This window comes from Vidua chalybeata, chromosome 3 (assembly GCF_026979565.1).
Source record: "Vidua chalybeata isolate OUT-0048 chromosome 3, bVidCha1 merged haplotype, whole genome shotgun sequence".
Lineage (NCBI taxonomy): Eukaryota > Metazoa > Chordata > Aves > Passeriformes > Viduidae > Vidua > Vidua chalybeata.
Window position 1 is genome coordinate 61828706 of NC_071532.1, and position 20993 is coordinate 61849698.

The window sequence follows — 20993 nt, forward strand, 5'->3', positions numbered from 1 at the left end:
TAATTTTAGAATTTCAACTTGGACTAGCCAGGGCAAACCTCTGTGTTGTTTCCACTCATGAATATTTTGGGACACACAGAAACACTCTTTTGCTGTTTGCCTCATTCCTAATGACATTATTAGTTAGGCAGCTGGTTTTTTCCATGCATTCCTGTGACTGTTTTCCACATCTCCCCTGCTTTTGCTGTTTTGCCTCTCCTTGTATCATGCAGTCTGGCCTGCTGGTATATCTGCTGCCTGATTCTTTCAGTCTTGCTCTATAATTTGCTGGTGTATCTGGAGGAACTCTGGCCTTTTTCTCTGCTCAGGTATAATTAATATCTTCCCAAATAAAAATAAAATTAAATCCACAAGGAGAAAAAAAAAAAAGAGATCAAATATACTTCCCTTGCAGAAGGCTTGTTTTCTCTTTGTGCTCCAAATGCCAGAGCTTTATAAGCCCTCTCTTTAACCTTTGGTGTCCTGCTTATACCCTCTTGATGTCTCACTCTTTGAGCATCCTGCTTCTCCTCCCGTGCCATGTCTTCCCCTTACTCCTGAAATCGCCCACTGCTGAGATTATTTTCCACCTCTTGCTTTAAAAACCTCTATTTCTTCTCCTTAGTTTTGTCCAGTTATATTCAAGTAGTTCATTCTCTTGCAAGACTCTCTGTGGCCTGTTCCACCTGGTTTGTCCCCTCCTGTCAGTATGAGAGTGCACTGCTAATGAGACACCAGCTTCTTGTCAGCTAATTCCTAAATTTCAAACTTTCACACACTTCTGTCTTTTACTGCATTTTAGGATAATTTTCTACCACATAAAATCTATCAGAAGTTTACTCATTCTGAATCATAGGACTTTTTTATTATGCCTACAGGAAAGCTGACAATAGTCAAACAGGAAGTCCAATGAAACCTCAAACTAGTATTCCCTTTCTGTCTTCCTGTCTTTTCTTCCTTTCCTTTCCATATGGGGTGGCTGGGTTGCTTTATACTTTGAAGGTTAGTTCTTTTGGATGGGAACCACTGCTTTTTTTTCTCAATCATATTTCCTCAGCAATGTTGAGGGCCTTTAAGTGTTAGACTCTGAGTAACATATTTGAGCATGGAGGTCTAAAACACAGGTAGACAGTTCAGTAAATATATTCTTGTAAAAGTACACTTTTACTGAGTACTCCTATCTCTCCACCCAGGCATGAGAGTATTTAATGCCACCTGTGCTATGCAAACATGAAAGATTTTAAGACTGTCCTATTCTAATTATTAATCCTTAAGAGAAGCAGGGAACATTAATGCTATTCTACTGCTCTAAGTGCTAAAATACATACACAGACCACCTTTCCATAGTATTAGATTACCTGCAATGTTTAATGGAATCATCCTGGCAGCATCTTTCTGAAATATTTAAGAACCACTGTTTGTATAGTATGGACAATAATTGGCATGAATTAAGCACCTTGCCTAAGGTCTTATGGTAAATCTGCAACAGAGCAGAGATTTTGATGCTGGCATCCTAACTTCATAGCTGTACTAGTGCATCTTAATAACACAGTTATGTTTCATGATGTTTTAAATCAATCTGACAGCATCAGGGCTTGAAAGGTATTGTGCATGATGCAGACTTTGCAGAAATCCAAACAGCATACATTTACAGTAAATACTATGGATGGGTAATTACATATTACAAATTTTGAAGCATGAAATAATAATTTTAATGATTGCATGAAGCATGTACTCAAGCACAAATACAGGAAGGAACAAAAAGAAATTCAGACTAATATATAGCACATAAAAGTCAGTGGACAGGATCACTTTGAAAATTGTCAATACTTTTATGTAACAGTTTACTTATGGTTTTATTTATTTGGTATGTAAATTACCATCAATAATGCAGATGCAGTACATAAGAAATGCCTTTCTTCCACTTGTTTTACTGGAATAATATTACACAGTTCATCTTTTTGAGAGCTGTATAACTAAAACCCAAACTGGCTAAGGTGATGCCTTTACATTAATCTTATTCCCATAACTCAGGCACTTATCTCCACTAAAATCAATAGATTTTTGAGTGTGTGAGAAGTAAAAGACAAGCATACTAAATACTTTTAATCCTGTGTTGGCAAATAGATTTGTAATTCTGTTACACTTATCTCCAAGGCTGATCTCTACTTTGCATATTTTCAGAGTTTTGATCTACAAATGGGTTTTAATTTGTTGACTTTTGCAAGAACAGACTTGTGGCAGTGAGGGCAGGTCATGCATAATCAAAGAGTAAACCAAAGACAAAAGAAATATGCAGAGAATCTGAGCTCAATTTCTGTATGAAATACAATTAACATTATAATTTCCTTGTACCACTCAAACACCTTCCTGTGTTGGGTGTCCTGCATATTTAGGGGCTTTTTGAAAGATTCAAGAGATCTCTATCAGGCAAATGGTACAGGGTTTTATGAAATGAACATGAAAAATTTAGGCATGCTTTTCTCTCTCTTCGGCACTTGGAAAGAGGCACAGAAAGATGAAAGGACTTTCAAAAGAACATTGTGATAGATCTGGAAGCAGAACCCTCTGACCTGAACTGCAGCTCAGGGCCTGAACTGAAAAGCTTTTCACCTTCTCTTAGAAGACGAGAGTTCAACGAACTGTGGAAAATGAAAAAATTGTACATAGACTTTGTAGGTAGAATTAGACATTGATGTGTGTGAGTGCTTGAGAAACTGTCAGCTTATGAGAAACTTTCAGTTGTATGACAAAAGGCTGGGATCCAAATGCTATTTATACTCAGAGCCAGTGACTACCTTAAGCCCTGATACGGCATGCCAAGATTAACAGTGGTGTATAACCTGCACTGTGTCCCTCCCAAGCACTGCCTCCCCATGGTGAGGTGGCAGCTACGCCTCTTATTGTTCAGAGGTAGGAAGCTTCAGTCGGACTCCACTCTGCAGATATTATATAGAATACAACTCAAATAGCTGCAAATCAAATACCCATTAGTACTACTGACCTCATTCTTTACCTGGAAAAATTCTCTCCAGAGATCAGTCATTTAAGTATATCTATCCTTGATAACCCAGTAGGCCTGAAAATGAAATAGCTTCTCTAATGCAAGCAAAAATTATCAATAACCTTTAAACACACAAGGACATTTTATTGTCTGAAGCGTATGAGTATATGAGTCATGCCATCACTAGACCAGTTTATTTTTGTAATTTGTAGACATAAGGACAGGCAGAGTTGCGGTCCTTGCAGAGCATATTGGATGGGCCAGATGCTCAAGACTTGGGAGCTCTGTAAATGAGACTTCTCTGGGAAAGAAGTGCCTAGTGGAGAGTATGTGAGCACAGGCTACATTAAGGGTTGGTTCTTTCCAACAAAAATATTGAATTAGTTGTGGCCAAAATTATGCAATTTTTTCTGCATTTATCAGCAAACCCTTAAATAGATGTTGCTGTCAAAGTGTGATAAAGCTAAGATCTCACCTTTGCAGATTCATCTACAATATTGATCAAGAATTGGGGAGGGCAGGAAATGAAGGAGTTGTTCCATGGAAATACAGAATCATAGATTCACAGAATTGTTAGAGTAGGAAGGGACCTCTGGAAATCATTTAGTCCAACTCCACTGACAATGTAATTCCTTAGGAATTCCACTGATAGACACAAGGAAAAGAAAAGGGGGGAGGTATATATTAGAAGGGGATCTTAGGTATTAGGTGATTCGCAAAGTCTATTCCTCTCAAGTACCTCAGCCAATGGGGAAAGAGAGTGGGAAATGTGGCTGGGAAATTAAGATAAGAAGGAGGAGGCTGAGTCCTCTAACAATTAGAGAAACCCCATGGGAAATGCCCATGACCTCTCCCTTTATTCAAATAAAGTAACAGGACTCCTCTGTCTCCTTTTTGGACATAAACCTCTAGTGTTTGCGGATTAATTTTCTTGACACAAACAGTGCTTTTCTTCTTTGTGTTATATGTCACTGAGCTTTACCAGTTAATTCCTCTGTTTCCCATTTAATCACATTTAATATGGGAGTGAATTTACACTAGCATTTCTATTAGAAAAAAATAGCCACAAAGGGAAATGTGAAAGTGATGTAAACAGTAGTCAAGCACAAGGTTTGTAAAATTGACCTGTACTTACTCTGTGTAGCTCTGTGCCTGTGATAACCACATTTAGAGTAACATGAATGGGAGTATAACACAGATGTAGTTAGCTACAGCTATCAGATTACTAATGGCTTGTTATTTTGAACCATTACTCTGACTTGAAAAGAATGAGCTTATCCAAAAACACAGCTCTATTTAAACACAGACACACAAAAAACCTTGTTGAATCAGGAACAGAATTGAGCTTGAACTACATATACCTCGAGTTTCTTGTTCCTCATTCATTAAAGTAAAAAAAAAAAAAGGCAGAAAAAATAACCCGGTTATCTATTTTTGAAGGCTTGAGAGTAGGAGGGCTCTGCAGATGGATCTGGGCAGGCTGAATCAATGGGCCAAGGCCAATTGGATGAAGTTCAACAAGGCCAAGTGCCAGATTGTGCACTTGGGTCACAACAACTGTAGGCACTGACACAGACTGGGGGCAGAGTGTCTGGAAAGCTGCCTGTTGGAAAAGAACCTGGGGGTGCTGGTCAACACTGACTGAACATGAGCCAGCGAGTGCCCACATGGCCAAGGCAAATGGCATCCTGGTCTGGATGAAGGGAAATCAAGCTTGCACCAGGGAAATTTTATGTTGGATATTAAGAAAAAATTCTTCACCAAGAGGTTTGTCAAGCACTTGAACAGGCTGCTCAGGGTAATGGTGGAGTTGCCTTCCCTGGAGGTATTTGAAATATGTGTAGATGTAACGCTTAAGTGCAGGCTTTAGTGCTGGACTTGGAAGTCCTGGGTTAAGGGTAGGGCTTGATGATCTTAGAGGTCTTTTCCAACCAAAATTATCCTATGAAGCTATAATTCCACGAGTCAAGCTTGAGTGATATAAAACGCTGGGGAATAGATAGATGGAAAAGCTGCCCACTTTTTGGATAGCTGTGAGCTCCGTTATACATTTTTTTCCCCCAAGCAAACAGTTTTCATCCCTTATAAATTTTCTGCAGTGCAACATTGGATTCTTGTACTCCTAAAAAAATTTAAGATCTTGGGTTTTGATTTTCATGTAAGTGTAACTTTTTTGGGAGGGGAGGGAAAACCTCTCCTATTGTAGTCTAGTGTCAATTAATACAGTTAAAGACAAATTGATGAGATTTGAGTCCTGTGAACTGACCAATGAATCTATTTTTACTGTTGGTTTGTCTTTTGTATTCAATTTCATATTTAATTTGGCTTTCACAACAATAGCTGTAACTTGCTATTATGTCAAAACTTATATATTATATTATCAGGAAAACAGAGTGTGCCATGTCAGTAGTTCTTAGTGCAATAATAAATATGTATGTTGGAAATTTTTGCATGCAGCTATCTTGAACTGGCTGAATGACAACTGAGTTTCATAACTAAACTAAGATACAAATCCAGGGTTTGTGAGTGAATGACACAATCATCCACTATTCCAATAAAGACAAGAAGAAATCCTGAAAAGGTGGTGGAATTGAAGTTATTTGTAAACACTTACTGCAAGGAAGATCTGAAGAGAACTGTGAGCCACTTCTATGTACTGATATTCAAGGAAACACCCCGAGACAGTGATATAACGATGATCCTCTGGTGCCCAGTCCGGTGCTGGGGTTACTGAGGTCACGGTGCAGCCCGGCCCATTCTCCATCCACCAGGAACGGTGCATTGAGATGTTAAAGGTCAGAATGAGATCTGTTTCCTGCAGAAGAACAAGAGAAGAATTAATGTGTGGGGATGGTACTCTGGTATCCAATGCCTCAGCAAGGGATTTCACAGCATGCATAAAGAAGCAAAGAGCTGCAATAAAACTCCGCTGTCACATGAAAGTTAGTGGAGCTTGCCTGCTGCAAGCAGAACTAGCTGTACCTTGTCAGGCAGGAATGCTTTGGAGCAGAAAAATAATACTGCAAGCCAGGATCTGTTCCTAGACATCATGGCAGCCTAGACCATCACACTCATTTCTGTTGACTGTCCATTTTCCAGAGGATACCATAAGGATAGATGGTCCATGTTTTGTTGGTCTGATGTACCAAACAATAAAAGCATCTTCCAGAATTAAGACTTCATATGCCTTAATATGCACACATTATCTGCAAGTTTTTTCTAAGGGGACCTATGGAAGCTCTACTGAAATATTGGAGAAGATTGAAGAAAAGGATCCTGCACATTTGCTTGCAGGCAGATCTCTTTACGATGCCTCTGTTTGATTACTAATTTCCTAGAATCCTGTAAGGAAATAGTGAGTATTACCTTATCTAAAGACTACTGGGCTAGTTAAAAAGAGGGGCAGAGGTGTGCAACCTTTAACTCCCACACAGCTAGTGCAATGGAGTAACTAGTCAGCCATGCCTTCCATTAGGATTGCATTTATAAATAGTTCATAGAGGATTAATAAATTATTAATACACACCATAAACAATACTACGGATATTACTTTCATAAATTATACGTGGTTGCACATTACTTGAGAGTGTTACACATAGCTATAACAAAACTATGGACTCTGTGGATTCTGTAATAGCCTACAGTGTTTACCAACATTTTATAAATAATTTATAACTGTAACCTCATTGTAAAGTGTGACTATCTAGTCTGTGTGCACATGTGCTCAGTCATGCAAAAAAAAATTGCTTTTAAGTAATGTCTTTGCAGAGCCGAACTCTCCCCACACCTAACCTACATTTTTTCAGCCTGTTGATGTCATTAATAATTAAGATTCTCATAAAGATTTTAAAATGTAACTATTTAATTAGGCTTACCGTGCCAAACAAAATAGAATGCTATTCTGTAGCAGATAAGTTGTAGTCACATTTCTCTTCAAAAAAGCTGTTTTTCCAGTCCTACTTATTTCACTTTTTTGCACTAACTTATGAAGAGGTAACTCCATCCAGAGAAGTTTTGGACAATGTCACATGTCAATCAATCTGTGATTGCACTTGACACTGCAGTGTAGCTTAATGTTTTTCTCTGATTTGCAGTTTGTACCAAAAGTATGGAAATTTTTTGCATTAAAAAAAAAAAATCAATCACTTCCCTGCATAAGCACACACAGCTATCAGATGGCAGGCAGGACCTGAAATATGTTTGCAATGAATAATTACCCTTCATTCCCACAACAGTCCAATCCAGCAAATAATGAGCTGTATGAGAAATTTTAAAATGCTTCATATGAATTTAATCATACAACTAACTTCAAGCATTTGTTAGTTTTAATCAAAGTTACAGCAAACATTTCTATAAGCTATGCGAATTGTGCCCAAATATATATATTGACGTATAGTTATAAGTCTTCATCTCCAAAAACCATCTCCTTTCTCTGGATTTTTCCCTACTAATGTAATAGACACTGGAAAGTGTCTGCCGTATGGTTCTTGGAAATGGGAATTTTTACCTTTCACCCAAGCCAGAAGATTATTTTTCTTTCTGAAGGGCTGCTACAACCCCTCAAGTAGAACACTGGCCTTCTCACTTGGTACAAGAAGTTGTAGAATAGACATCTTTGGAGTAACTTTGCTTAAAGTAATAGATTTATTCCTAAATGACTGAAACTGGAATTCATCATGTTATTGTCAGAAGAACTTTCAGCCATTATAGTCACCATGGAAAATTCAAAACCTCTACTCTCTTATCAGAGATGCAGCACAAATGAATAGGACTCATTGTCTATTTCCATTTTACCTTTGCAATACCTTGAGAAGAATCATGATGGACTAAATATATTTTACAAAGTGCAGACTAGGGATGAAAAATGTATTCCTTGAAAAAGAAAGTGATAAACTGGCTTGCAGGAACTGAGTATTTGTTATGCATCTACCAGATGAAGTGAAAATGGATCAAGAGGAGCTAAACATAAAAATCAAAACTGGGTTTTGTGTGTAGAGTATAACTTCTCTAGGGGCAGCTATTTTTCACAGATTCAATAATCAAAAACTTTATTAGTTAAAAGCACAAATAAATTTCTGAGTTACATGGGAAATAGAATTACACATTAAGATATTTAAGATTACATATATAAATAAAACCTTCTCAAAATCTAGCTTTCTTCCATCCCTGAATTTATCCTCAGATGATTTTTTGAAAAAATTACAGAATTCCTTTGCATTCAAATAATCTTTTGGCAGTTAAGTTGGATGTTGTGATTAGGACTTGTTTTGTTCAGGAATAGTCTTGGGGTGTTTACCAGTGAAAAAGATATAGATCTTTAATAGACCTATATTCTATTTCTTTCTCTGAATAATCAGTAAAACACTATTCTGGTTTTTTTTTTTTTTTTGGTCTTAAAATAGATCTGATATCCAGCATAGAAATGTGATATTCCTTAATTCTTAATAATAATAATAATAATAATAATAATAATAATAATAGTAATCCTACTGAAAGTCACAGGTTCAAATCTTAAAGAACTTTGAATTACGTGATTGAAAAAGCTTTCAAAAATCAGTTGTTACATACTGAGCCAGTTAAGAAAAAAGGTCAACTTCAGAAAGCAAAACAATAAAACATGAAATCTGGTTTTGTAAGATTAGACACCATTCATGTCTCAGGTCCAGCTTGGATGGATCAAGAATAACAATGAAATAAAATCTTGAGAAGTCAACATGTAAGTCAGACCTTGCAAATTTCTATCCCCAAAATATCTGGGATCAGAATAAGCATAGAAGGAGCCCATTAACTACAAAGCTGCTGTGCACTTAGGTATAAATTGTTATGTGCTTTGAACTTGCCTATAACCTTCAAGCCATGCCCCCTTTCATGCAACCACATTAGCAGAGCAGTTCCTGTTGCTCAGCATTGAAGGTCACCCAGCTTATGAAAAAGTTTCCCTTAGTGAGAAAACACTTAAGGAATTGAATCCTCTTTTAGAACTGTGGAAGCCAAGGAGGGGATGATGTATCTATCATTAACATCTCTTCTACTGACAGCATTTAGAGCTATTTTTGGACAAACTCTGCTTGCTATTTACTTTGTTCACTGTTTGAATACAGTTTTAGTGGACATAGACAAAGTCTACAATGGAAGCTGGGAATTTATTATGCTCTCTAGTGTATTTGCCGTCTGTTTTCCTTCCAACATCTGTGGCTCAAACTTTGTTCAGAGATGCAGAGAAATGGTCTGATAAGCCTTGAAGCTATGAAAACTAACAAGAATTGTTGAAACACATTGGGCAAGCCAATATGTTGTTGTTCAAAGTCTGTATGTCAAGGAAGATTTCATTATCCTAAATTCAACAAACAGCTGCTTCCTTTGTGGACATAGAAATACATCTGTAAGGGCTTTATTGCTGATCACTGTGCTGCTTTTGTAAATTCTGCTGGTATTTGTAAAGCTTTTTAGTGAAAATTGGTGCATTAAAGTAGATTTTGATACTCTCAAGAAAAAAACACAAAGGAAAACATTTTGTAGGACATCTTTGCTAACATTCTGAAGATGTGTTGATATTTGCAGTGGTCAGGAAAAATACTGCTAGATTAGACAAATCTTGAAGTTTGGAGGTCTCAGAGACTCAGATTTCTAAGATTAGGATATGAGACATCTTCAGATTACATCTGTAATTTCATTTCAGTTTAGTTGGTAAAAAAAAAATTGAGCTCTAATGGTTTAGTGCTCTAGTGGAGTAGATGGCAAACTTTTGGGGGTCAACTGCACACTACATAGCATTTTCTGGCTGAGGAGAACTGATAACAGTACATGGCAACATAAAGTTTTGAAAAAGCTGCCAGAAAAAGAATAAAAGCTTCTTTGTAATCAAACACAGCAAGAGGACAGCAGTGCTTAAAAGGAAGACAGCTCTTTGTGTATTGTATTAGTACTAGCACATATTAGTAAGTGAGCTGTCTCTTTACAGAAATCACAATATATTACTGTTTCAATGATTTTTGTTTGTCGCACCTCAGAGAAGCTAATTCCAAACAGTGCCATGAGAAAAAAGAGGCAAGAGCCATTCAGGGTGATTTTACTTGAAAACCCAGGAGATCTCGCAGACTCAGGGAAGTTGAATTGTACTGATTTCAATGGTTGTGGCTCGCTGTGTCATGGGAAATGATTTCTTCTATTTTTCTAATTAGGAATTGCTGAAATCTGTGCAAACCTTCCAAGCCTCTGTACATCTTTTGTCAAATACAACCCGGTAACCACTTGTTCCATTTATCAAACTCAAACTAGCAAGAACAGGCTACTTGGAGAGTGAACAATCACACAAGGTTTCAGTGATAAAAGATCAGGGTCTGAAAGCATTTGTAGTTTTGGATGCCTAGGATGCACTGAGCCTCTACAGGATTTTTTTTTTTCTTCTGTTATCTCACTTTTCCACTCAAACTAACTCCCACCAGGCAGTACCATTTTCTCATGCAAGCAGACTTTTCCCTGCCTAAAGAAAAAAACTCTCCTCGCTGAAGAACCAAAATAGAGCTTGTCAGCTATGGGGTTTTTTGGGTGTTTTTTTTTTTTTTTTTTGTTTGTTTGGTTTTTTTTTTGGTTTTTTTTTGGGGGGGGAGGGAGGGGATTTTTTGTTTGTTTGTTTGTTTTTTTTTGGTTTTTTTTTGCTTTTAAATTCAAAGTTGATATATAGAAAATAATTATTGTATAAATCTTTAGGGAAAACAGATATTTAAAGATAATCTTTTTCTATTTTGTTGCATTTGAATTGGGTTTTTTCCTCTCTAATTTTTGTATGTGTTTGATATTTGCCCTTTAATTGTTTTTTCAGTAACCTGGAATTTGCTTCTTTAATTTCCTCTTGTAAAACCATTTTGTACAAGTATAGTTGAAAATTGGGTACAGAATCTGATTTACCTATGTGTCGTTAATCAGATAAGGTTTAACCAGTTTTGAATCTACCCAAGTGATATACTTTTGAAGCTCATCAATGAAAACTAGCAAAAATTGTCCCCTTGTTAGGTTTTTTCAGTATTCTATTTCTCAGTTAAAAATGCTACAAATGTATTTTAAGTGATTTCCGGTGTACCAACGTACTTCCGAAGGATTTAATTATAATGTTACCAGCATGAAAGAGATGACTCAGATGTCCTGATTTTCTTCTCTAAAATGAAACTAGAATATTATATTAATAAAATACTATTAAAAAATCCTCAAAAAGCACAGGCACTGCTATACAAAGTTTGACATTGTCAATTATTATTTTGTTATATCATACCTGTCAATTATCTTCTGATATTAGTAAAGCTGCAATTAATGTTATGTTAATTTAGATCTTCATATTTTTCTAGTAGTTTAATTTGTACATTGAAAGACATAAAAATTTTAATCTGCTCTGCTTCTACTCATAAAAAAAAAAAAAGATACCTGCTAGGCTCCAGAATATTAATTTAATTAGTTCAGTGGCATCAACATTTTTTATTAACATCATTCTTCAAAAATTTTCTAGCTATTTAGTTCTCCAATTAAATACAATGAAAAAGGAAGTAGAAACTTCAGTTTATATTACAAAGCTAACATAATTATTACTGCTCCATGAATATTACTCTTTCATGAATATTTTTTCATATTTAAACTGAATATTTTTAGAAAGTTCTGGACTAATATCCATTGATTTTTTCCTCGTGCAGAACATGCAGATTTAGCCCTTCACAGTAGGCCAATGTCATTTATCATGAGGACTATGAAGTTGCAGTCAAATATAAATTTTAATTTAGCTATTGTACATATTTATTGAAGATCCTGAGAAGTATAATTTTTGTAGTTTCTTGGAAAATTACTTTCTGGAGGATGTAAGCTTGTGCAGTGATAAAACACATTGAAATGGAAAGCTAACTAGAGGCACTCACATCCCACAGTACTGTCAAACCTTATTTATTTCACACTGTGCAGTAATCAAAGATATCATTCTGGAATTGAGAAAATTTGTTTAAGGAAATTGAGTTAAATATAATACATTGTTTTGACAAATTGCCATTCTCTGACAAGGACATCTTGTACCCAAGCTCTGATTATGTGAGTGTACAGTGGACAGTTTTCCAGGTGATCTACATGGTTCTGTCCTTGGGATTACCAGATCTCATCTGTGTCCCATGAAACAAAACTGGCAAAGAATTTTATGACTGAACTAAAATCAGCATAGTTCTGGGTCTCTCTCAGAAGTGAAGTGAATGTTCTGATAAGTTTCCAAACCTTGGTTATTAATACTGAGCTGAAAATGCCTGATTACACTGCTTTCCCAATATATTAGTACCAGTTTTTTATGAGTTACGCATAATGCTTCTACAGATGTTTAGTTCATTTTTCTCTTGGGACTGTTTTTTTCCCCCTTTGTTTTTAAACAGTAAAGGAAGTGTGTCTCTCTCTTGGTTTACCCAGGCAAATACACAGATCAATAGCACTTAGAATTTTCAGACACAAATATACATAACCTCTTAATTCTAAATAAAACCCCTCTAAGCACAAGTGTTGCCTATAAAAGACAAAAACTTTCCAAACAATATTAAGAGTGATAATGTGAAAAACAGATCCTTAATGCAAGATTTCAGGTGCACAAGTATGGCTCTGCACATGCGTACATTGGATTTACTACAAATTTTATAAGGTTAATTAGTGTCGGAGTCCAGAGTATCCCTTTGGCTGCCCCAGATGCCTTGAGACCCTGGCAGGGGGCTCAGGGACCTTGGCAAGAAGTCAAAAACACCTGTGGCTTCGATTTTAGCCCATGGGAGAGGCTGCCAACCTTATATGAGGAATTACAAGCCAAAAGGTTTTGAGTAGTGTAATAGGGGAATTGACACAGGGTGAAAAAGTAGAATTTTGGGGTTTTTTTAGACAGTAATTCAGGGGTACAAGATGGAGGAATCTGGGCATGCCCTAGCCTTTTCTTCCTTCTTCTTGTCCTCCATGTCTCGGTGTGATAGTGACACTTTTCTATTGGTCTAGGATAGGGACAAACTGTCCAACATAGATTTTAGGTATTGGCATGGGAACTGTAAACACGGTACACGTAATTTTGAGTATATAATGTGGGAGACGCCTGGGGCTCGGGGCAGACTGCCATGGCTTCTGTACTAGGTGGACCTCGGCAGGTCAAAGAGAAACTATTACAGATAAGAAAAAATAAACAACCTTGAAAACTCGGCTTTGCCCATTCCAGACCTTTTCTTCAGCTGCTGGGCTAGAGAAAAAAGGACTTTCACACTGTTGGGTCTTGCCAGCAGACCCTGACAAATTAGTACATCCAATAACAGAGTAGTTGCCCCAGCAACCCATCCTTGAATCTGCCATTTGGAGTTGTTCCAGGGGCTTCTTTGCCCTATTTCTTGTTATGTCATCTAAGTTCTAGTGCAAAACAGAGTGTCCTTATTAGAATTTGTCTTCTTGAGAATAAGACTAAACAGAATTTCAGGAATGTCTTAGAGAGCGTTAGCTTATTGTTCTAAAATGTGAGAGAAAGGGCAGGAAAAGTATTACAAGCTATATAACCATGTATTAACAGTCTACAAAGCCACAAGTATATGAAAAAATATATATAAAAAGCAAAAATCTTTAGGCATCGCAAGGACATCTTATTCTTGGATTATATCCAAAGGAGTATGCAAAGCTACCAGTGAGCTGGAATCACCATTCTGAAGGCTGAATAAAGAAAGGTCTAGTTCTTGATTAAAATTGCAGCATGAAATTAATATCTTTAAAATTATTTTCTTTTTTAAAATAAATGGTTTACCAAGTTATCAAACCATCTCAAAAATACTTTGCTTGATCATCTCTGTCCACAGAAACAGTTTTAGTATGGCCCAACATTTAGTAAAGAAGGATGCAGAAGTGTATGATGTAGAACTTGCGCATCAGAAAAGTTATAGAATGTATGTTCATTCCAGCTGATGAAGTTTGTTCAGTGTCCCCTGGTGTTGGTTATTATTTAGTGTTAGGTACTGTAAAACAAAATGTATGTGTACAGTGATAAATTTATGTTTTCTGTTTCCTATTTTTTTTATTATCTTTTAAAATGTAAATAATTTTTCACGAGTGCCTGTAGTGCGTGCAGGAAACTATAAGACTTCGGACAGAGTTCTAAAACCACAAAAACAGTGTTGCTATCCCAAAAATGCTGTTGCTATACCAAAAGAAGTGTTAGGAAACCTGAGATTATTGTAACACAGGTGGGGTTCATGAAATACCAGGCTGAGGAGAAATACGTGTTATGTACCTTGTGCTCTAAAGCCCAAGCATTTCTAGTCAGTGGTGATTTTATAAGCATTAAGATCTCAGAATGATTAAAATGAAGCCTAGATAAGTCAGAAAATTACTAAAAAAATGTGGAGTAGTCTTTCTCAGTTTGATTCACATCTGTTCCAAAGTGAATAATTTCAAAAGGATTTACTTCTGTGGGGAGGTTGCAATGATCTAAAGCATCAATTTAAAAAGCATAGCTTGTTCTCACAACATACTTGCATTCTCAGTGCAGAATAAAATATTCAGATTTAAATGGTTTGAATTCCTCTGAAGTCAGTAGAAAGGACCCAGTTGTAACAGAGTGATAAATATTCCTGAAGGACTCTGAAAAGCTTGTTTTGAAACCTAGATGCTGAGCAGCACACCAGCCACAGAGTGATTATCAGGAAGCACAGAAGGAGAAGTGTGGGCTCTCTCCACATAGCCCTTGGGCACTGTTCAAGAAATTATGTGGAATAACTGTACAGCATCAACTACTTCAGGCTCTTTCACTATAACTTATTCCACTACTGATCAGGCTGACAGATGTCATCATCCAAGTATTAGATTCAGATCTGAAGCTGTGCAACATTCACGTACCTTGCAAATTTGGGCCAGTAAAAGAAAATTCAATCTCTGCAGAAACATTGATACATGCCCAGTATGATGTACACAAAATCTGCATGTAACAGTCTCTATTGCAACACTGCTGAATATCTAAGGTTTCTCACCATTAGTTTAGCATATTTTACTCCTTGGTATGACTTTCACCAATTTTAAGGAATTGTGCAGCTACAGTCCATCACATGACATGGAAAAACCTGTGTCACAGTTTTCAATGCTTTCAATGTATGGCAAGAGCTGCTTTTGCCTGAGTTATACCTACCCTACAGACTTGAGTTCCTGTCTGAAAGATCCTATTTGATTTTTTAAATGGAAAGATGTCTGTCACAGGAATATGTTACATGATTCAGATAAACTTCAGTTCATAAAGTGTTTATTCATGTCCTTGTAGGTGATGATGGTTATAATTAGAATACCTAAGGCTATATCAGATTTGATAAATCAACCTCTTTTCAATTTACATGAACTAATTAATTTAGCAGTAGGTGAAATTGCTCTCTCTTTTTGTGGTGTGATATCATGTCACTCAACATGGACCACAGATGAGTTTTATTAAAACTAATTTGGCTATCCAATACTGTCACTTAAGTACAGAAATAAGAAGATCTAGATTATCTTGAACACAGAGAGAATTATGGGTGTTTCATACATTGGCTGCTTCTCGTGTTTGAAAATGATTTTAACTAATTTTAGGAAGCAAAGTACGCAGTTGCTTCTGTCCTAAAGCTGATAATTATTTTTTTGTTTTGTTTTGTTTTGTTTTGTTTTGTTTTGTTTTGTTCTGGTTTGTTTTGTTATTAATCTGTGCATTGGAATAAATTTTGAATAATGAGACTACTATGGGTGAAATCCATTTTTAGCTAGTTTTAGCTTTCAAAATGAAAAGAACAAGAAAATGAACTATACTGTGCAAAATGTGTTTCAACATTTTAATTGTAAAATGTTACAGTTTTCCAAACTTGGGGTGCTTAGGCTGCATTTGCAAACTGGAAAATGTTAGCAGTCCGACGTATCCAGTGGAGGGGATACTGTTCAAATCCTTGAATCAGAAATTAAAAATAAACTATTCATAAACTTCTATTCTGACGTTAAAAGTCTCATGGAAACAGATGAAAAGAAACTTAATCATCTACATTAATAAACAAGCTATAATCTCCAACAAGAGGATAGCAAAACTTTTCAAGTGGGTGTCCTTTCCTTTTGTGATCTGCAGCTATGACGTGACAATTCCACCACTGTAGTAAACCACAGCCTCCTAAGGACAATTCAAAGCCATTTAAAAAGACTCAGTGCATAACTCTGGATAAATGTATGGGTTCTATTACATTTTCAAAAGCACCCCCTGAGGAATAATCTTATGATACCATGCTAGATTTTTTTTGCTAGTATGCAGGAAAGCATCTCATGTACTGCAAAAGAAACTGCAGCAATTTAAACCAGTTAAGTACTAACCCACAATGAATAGCATGTTTCTCTTTTGCCTGTTGTCTGTGTGGCATGTAATGCTGCTAAATCCTAAGAGGACTCTCTGCATATATAAGAATATATGTATTCTTACATATAATGCAAGAACACTTAAATTAAGATGACAAAATCACTTCAACAAATAGATCAATTATTTTCCTAATCTTATACTTAGCACCAGTTTGCACACCATATATAACTGTATATACAGTATACATAAGATGTAGAAAAAATATACAGATTAAGTGTGTGGGGTTACAGTTTTGAACTGATAGTGTTATTAGGTGGCAAAAAGTAATTTTCCAGATATCGCGCTATTTCTTTCTAAAACTCTTTACATCTGCGTCTGTTTCCCATTATTTAAGACTCTTTTATCTTAGATTCAAATATTCTCATCTGATATTTTGTAGAAGTTACAGTGGTTAACAGATAACTATGTTACTTAATGACAGAGGAAATGCTGTTTGGTCTTGTATTTTCCAGAGTGGTCTTAGAGAAACTTTATTCTATTTTTAAGAGATAAATTAAAATTTATAGAAAGAGAAATTATATGGACTGATTAAAATCTAATCAAACAGCTTTTTACTTCATATGTTAAATAAATGTATAAGATATTTCAGAAAAGACAACACAACAAACCCTGTTAATTGAAGAGTAGGATCTAGTACCTGGCAGGCATCCTTAAATATTAATTCCTAGATCAGCCCTGTTTTAATGACAGTTCACAGACCGTTCATGTCAGCTGTCTGCTGCACTGTTACTGAAGCTATGTTTGGATGCTGTGCTAATGTTTGGATGCTTTGCTCCATCTCCCAGGGCTATGGAAAAGGGGAGATTGGCTTTCAATTAATATTGAGTGCCCAAGAGTGTTTGAATGACTGTGAGGGGTCCCTGGCTCTGCTCTCAGACAGGACTATCATTAGTTTGCTCCCTTTTCAGAGGGAATGGAGCTCTTCTCCGTGGCTGAACACTGACTGGCATGGGAGCAGCTCTGCAGAAAGAAACCTGGGAGTGCTGATGGATACAGGCTTTTGGGCTGTGTTGGGAGAGTGTCACCAGCAGGCTGAGGAATGTGGTTCTTCATCTCTGCTCAGCACTGGTGACAAAACACCTGGAGGGCTGGTCCAGTTCTGGGCTTCCCAGTTTGAGAGAGACACACAGAGTGGAACCAATCCAGCAAAGGCTTCTAAGCTGGTTATGGACTGGAGCACAGGACATTTGAGGGAAGGGGGAAGGAGTGAGGCCAGTTCAGGATTAATAGCTGAAGGCTTGTGAGGATGCTACTATTGTCCATAACCACTGAAAGGGAGAGCTTAGGGAAGGCAGAGGCAGCCTCCTCTCATAGGTCCACAGCAGAAGGACAGGAGACAGCAAACATGAACTGGAACACAGAAAGTTCTAATTATTTTAAAATATTTTTTTAAAACCATGAAAATTGCCAAAGACTAGAATGAGTGCCCAGAAATGAGGTTAAAAATCCATCTTTGGCAATATCCAAAATATGACCAAAAAAGGACCTGAACAATGTCATTTAATTGGCCCTCCTTTGAGAAGAAGGTTACACAAGGTGACCTTCCAACCTAAATAATTTTGTGATTCGATCTGTCTTTCCTTGAAGGCTTAGAATGGTTGTTGCAGTTCTTCAAAAAACAAACAAACAAAAAAACCACCCAGGCAATCAGTGAGTCAACCAACCAACCAACCAACCAAAAAAAAAAAAATCCTGCCACCCCCCACCCCGTTATAGAATGGATTGTCTTCTTGAAGCATGAATATCTATGGGGTATCTCTCAAAATCCTACTGTAACATACTGGGAACCATGGTAGTAGTGAAAACACAGTATTTGGGAATAAAAAAAAATGAAAGTGTGAAAAAATTCAGGAAGTTTATTTCAAGATATTTTCTGCCTTTTGCCTCCATTTCTTTTGAATCCTATCACAGTTCTTCAGCGGTCATATTTTACTTGCAAGCATTTCCTACTGGCTAGCTAAAATTTACTTAAGAAAATCTCTTTCTAAGTATCTAGTATCTAGCTCTGTACTAAAAGACCCTCCAATTTCCAGCCAGGATTAAGATGAAACACTAGGAGCAATGACCTTTAATGAGCATAGATTGAGAGGACTACCTAGCACACAGCTCTGTCTCTGTAGACCAAATCAGTGATTGAAAACTTTATTTAAGAAACTGATAGGGAGTAGATCTACCATTCTAACTGTAGTGTCTGTGTCAGTTTCTTAAATTGAGTTTTGAGGAGCTGATTTAGCCCAGGGAAATGGAGAAATCTGGTTGAAGCATCTCTTGGGGCTCCTTATACTAAATTTTTTGTTTGTGTTTAGTGCTAATGTAGAATTAGATGAACTCTACTGCCAAGATGTTAGAAGATCGATGCTTTTATTACTTGGAATTGGAAAGTTGATACAACAATAGAACAGTCACAGGGAGAAGAATGATACAAAGAGCTCTTTGATTTCCTGGTGCTTAGGAATATTGAAAAATGCTGTGAATTCAAAGAAGCAGAGTTCATTTTTTTTAGTCAAGGAATAAACATATCATATCTGATTTATTAAATTTAGACTGGGTAAAAATATTTTCAAGGACCTGTATATCTGCTCAATGGAAAAATATATAAAATTCAATAAATAATTCTTTTTTTTTCAGAATCTATAGAATCCCTTCACTGTGAAATGCCAGCAATACACCACATGTGCTTTGTCTTTTTTCTTTGGAGTAAAACTCTCATAAAATAACTATGAGAGGTGTCTTTTGTTTATACAAAGATACTTAATTTTTACAGCAACATCACTGATTTTTTCTTTCCTGAAGAAAAGCATTGGAAGTATTAATGTTTCTCTGAATCCCCAGGATCACAGCAGTTTTCTACCATGTGTGTTAGTGCAATTCTGGCTTCACTGGGAGTTGAATTTGCCCAGACAATGCAGCAGTAAAGCTCTATATGCTTTATATTGAAAATAAATGCTTCAATTTGATCTGAAAAAATGAATCTATAAAGTATTATTACATTAAAGGCATACATCTCTTAAATAACAAAAAAAAGGACCTGATATCAAAGATGAATGGCAGAATTAAGAATGAAAATAAAGATTACATGGGTAAGTCCTCAAAGGTTAGGAAATTACAAACTCCTTGGTTCTGCCTTAGTGCACCTCAGCACTAAAATAGAGTATTAATTACATACAATTTTTTATTGCCTGGGCTGAGCACACAGCATCCTGTAAAACTTCATCATTAAGCCCTCATGCATTTGTCAGTCTTTAAACCTGTAGAGACTTACAGCTTAATCCAAGATAACTTCAGGATTTTTTTTTCTTTTTTTTTGGTACTGGAAATAATTCCATTAAATTAATGGAACTTTCACAGCATGTGAGATTGAATTTGTTAAACTGAGACCAGACATTCAGAGAAACACTTCCCAAGTCATTACTGTGTTTTATATGTATTTGGGCCCATTAACATATCTTTCCTTATTGATGGTGATATGGGTATTTTTTAATTCTGGGTATGGTTTTCCTTCTGATTTTGATAAATATACTGTGATTCCTTATCACACTGAAGTGAATGTCATATGAGACTAAGAATTCAAACAATTCAACAATGTCACAACAATTTTTATTCTGACTTACACATTAGATATTCTGTAAAAAAAGGGAAAGCTATGTCCAGAGGGAAATTTCAGTAGTTAACAGTCATATTGAAAAGAAATATGAAATTATGCTATACTGTCATCTATTCTCGGCCCAAGTATGATATATTTTAATTAATTATGTGAATGACTGAAAAGAAGAAAGGCTTGTTGCTATATGATACTGAGAGACTGCAAGAACATTTGAGGAAAGGACTGGCATTCAAAATCATCTTGAGAAACCTCAGATTTTTCCTGTAAAGTGCTATTCAGCAAGGACAAGTTCAAAAGTACATTTGTGTTGAAATAACTAAACATACAAACACAGTATGGGTAACAAAATTCTGGATGTCGCTCTCTTACAAGGAAGGGGAAAGTTATCACAGCACAAACTCTCTCTAGTATCGGCAGGACTTAATCTCAAAGGACTTCAAGAAAAACTGTCGACTAGAATGAGCAGATGTCTGAAAATGAGACCTGTGAAGAAAGATAGGAGGAATTGGGGTTTCCTGGCTCAGAAACCTGTGAGCATGACTGGCTGTCGGAATGAGGTGAGTAGCCTCTTTCCCTCCTTGTAGTGGAGGTACATCATCACTGGCCCAGGAACTCGAGTGCGTGGCAAAGACATTGCAAAGAAAATACAAATTAGATCTTGGGGAGAAAGTTTCTGAAGCCAAGGGAGAGAAAAACACTGGAGAGACCTGACTTGTGAGTCTGTGTGATCTATTGTAACTGGATTTTAAGAACAAAATAGACTAAGTTCTATCATCTATTCATGCATATTTAGGCTGATGACATGTACTAACTGACCTTCTGAGCCATTCATCAGTGTGAATCTATGATTCTAATAACCCAAAACGGTCCTGGGAATACATAATATTTATAAATATGTAACACTTACCACCAGTCATCCCACTGAGATTTGATATATTTAATATAATAATTGGAAGTACCCAACATGTAACGCATAAACATAACTGAATTTAAATAGAATACTTTTCCCTGGAGCTTTC

At 36.3% G+C, this 20993-nt stretch overlaps 1 protein-coding gene across 3 annotated transcripts in view; it reads right to left on the bottom strand.

The window, feature by feature from the left end:
• The window catches only part of NKAIN2 (sodium/potassium transporting ATPase interacting 2), a 522191-nt gene that overhangs the window by 77339 nt on the left and 423859 nt on the right, over positions 1 to 20993 (bottom strand). For all 3 annotated transcript variants that reach the window (XR_008430002.1, XM_053938514.1, XM_053938513.1), the window contains exon 4: positions 5598 to 5798. Coding sequence is in view for 2 of the 3 variants with exons in the window: in XM_053938514.1 (XP_053794489.1) it covers positions 5598 to 5798 (201 nt within the window). In the remaining variant the exon portion in view is untranslated. The remainder of the gene's footprint in view (positions 1 to 5597; positions 5799 to 20993) is intronic.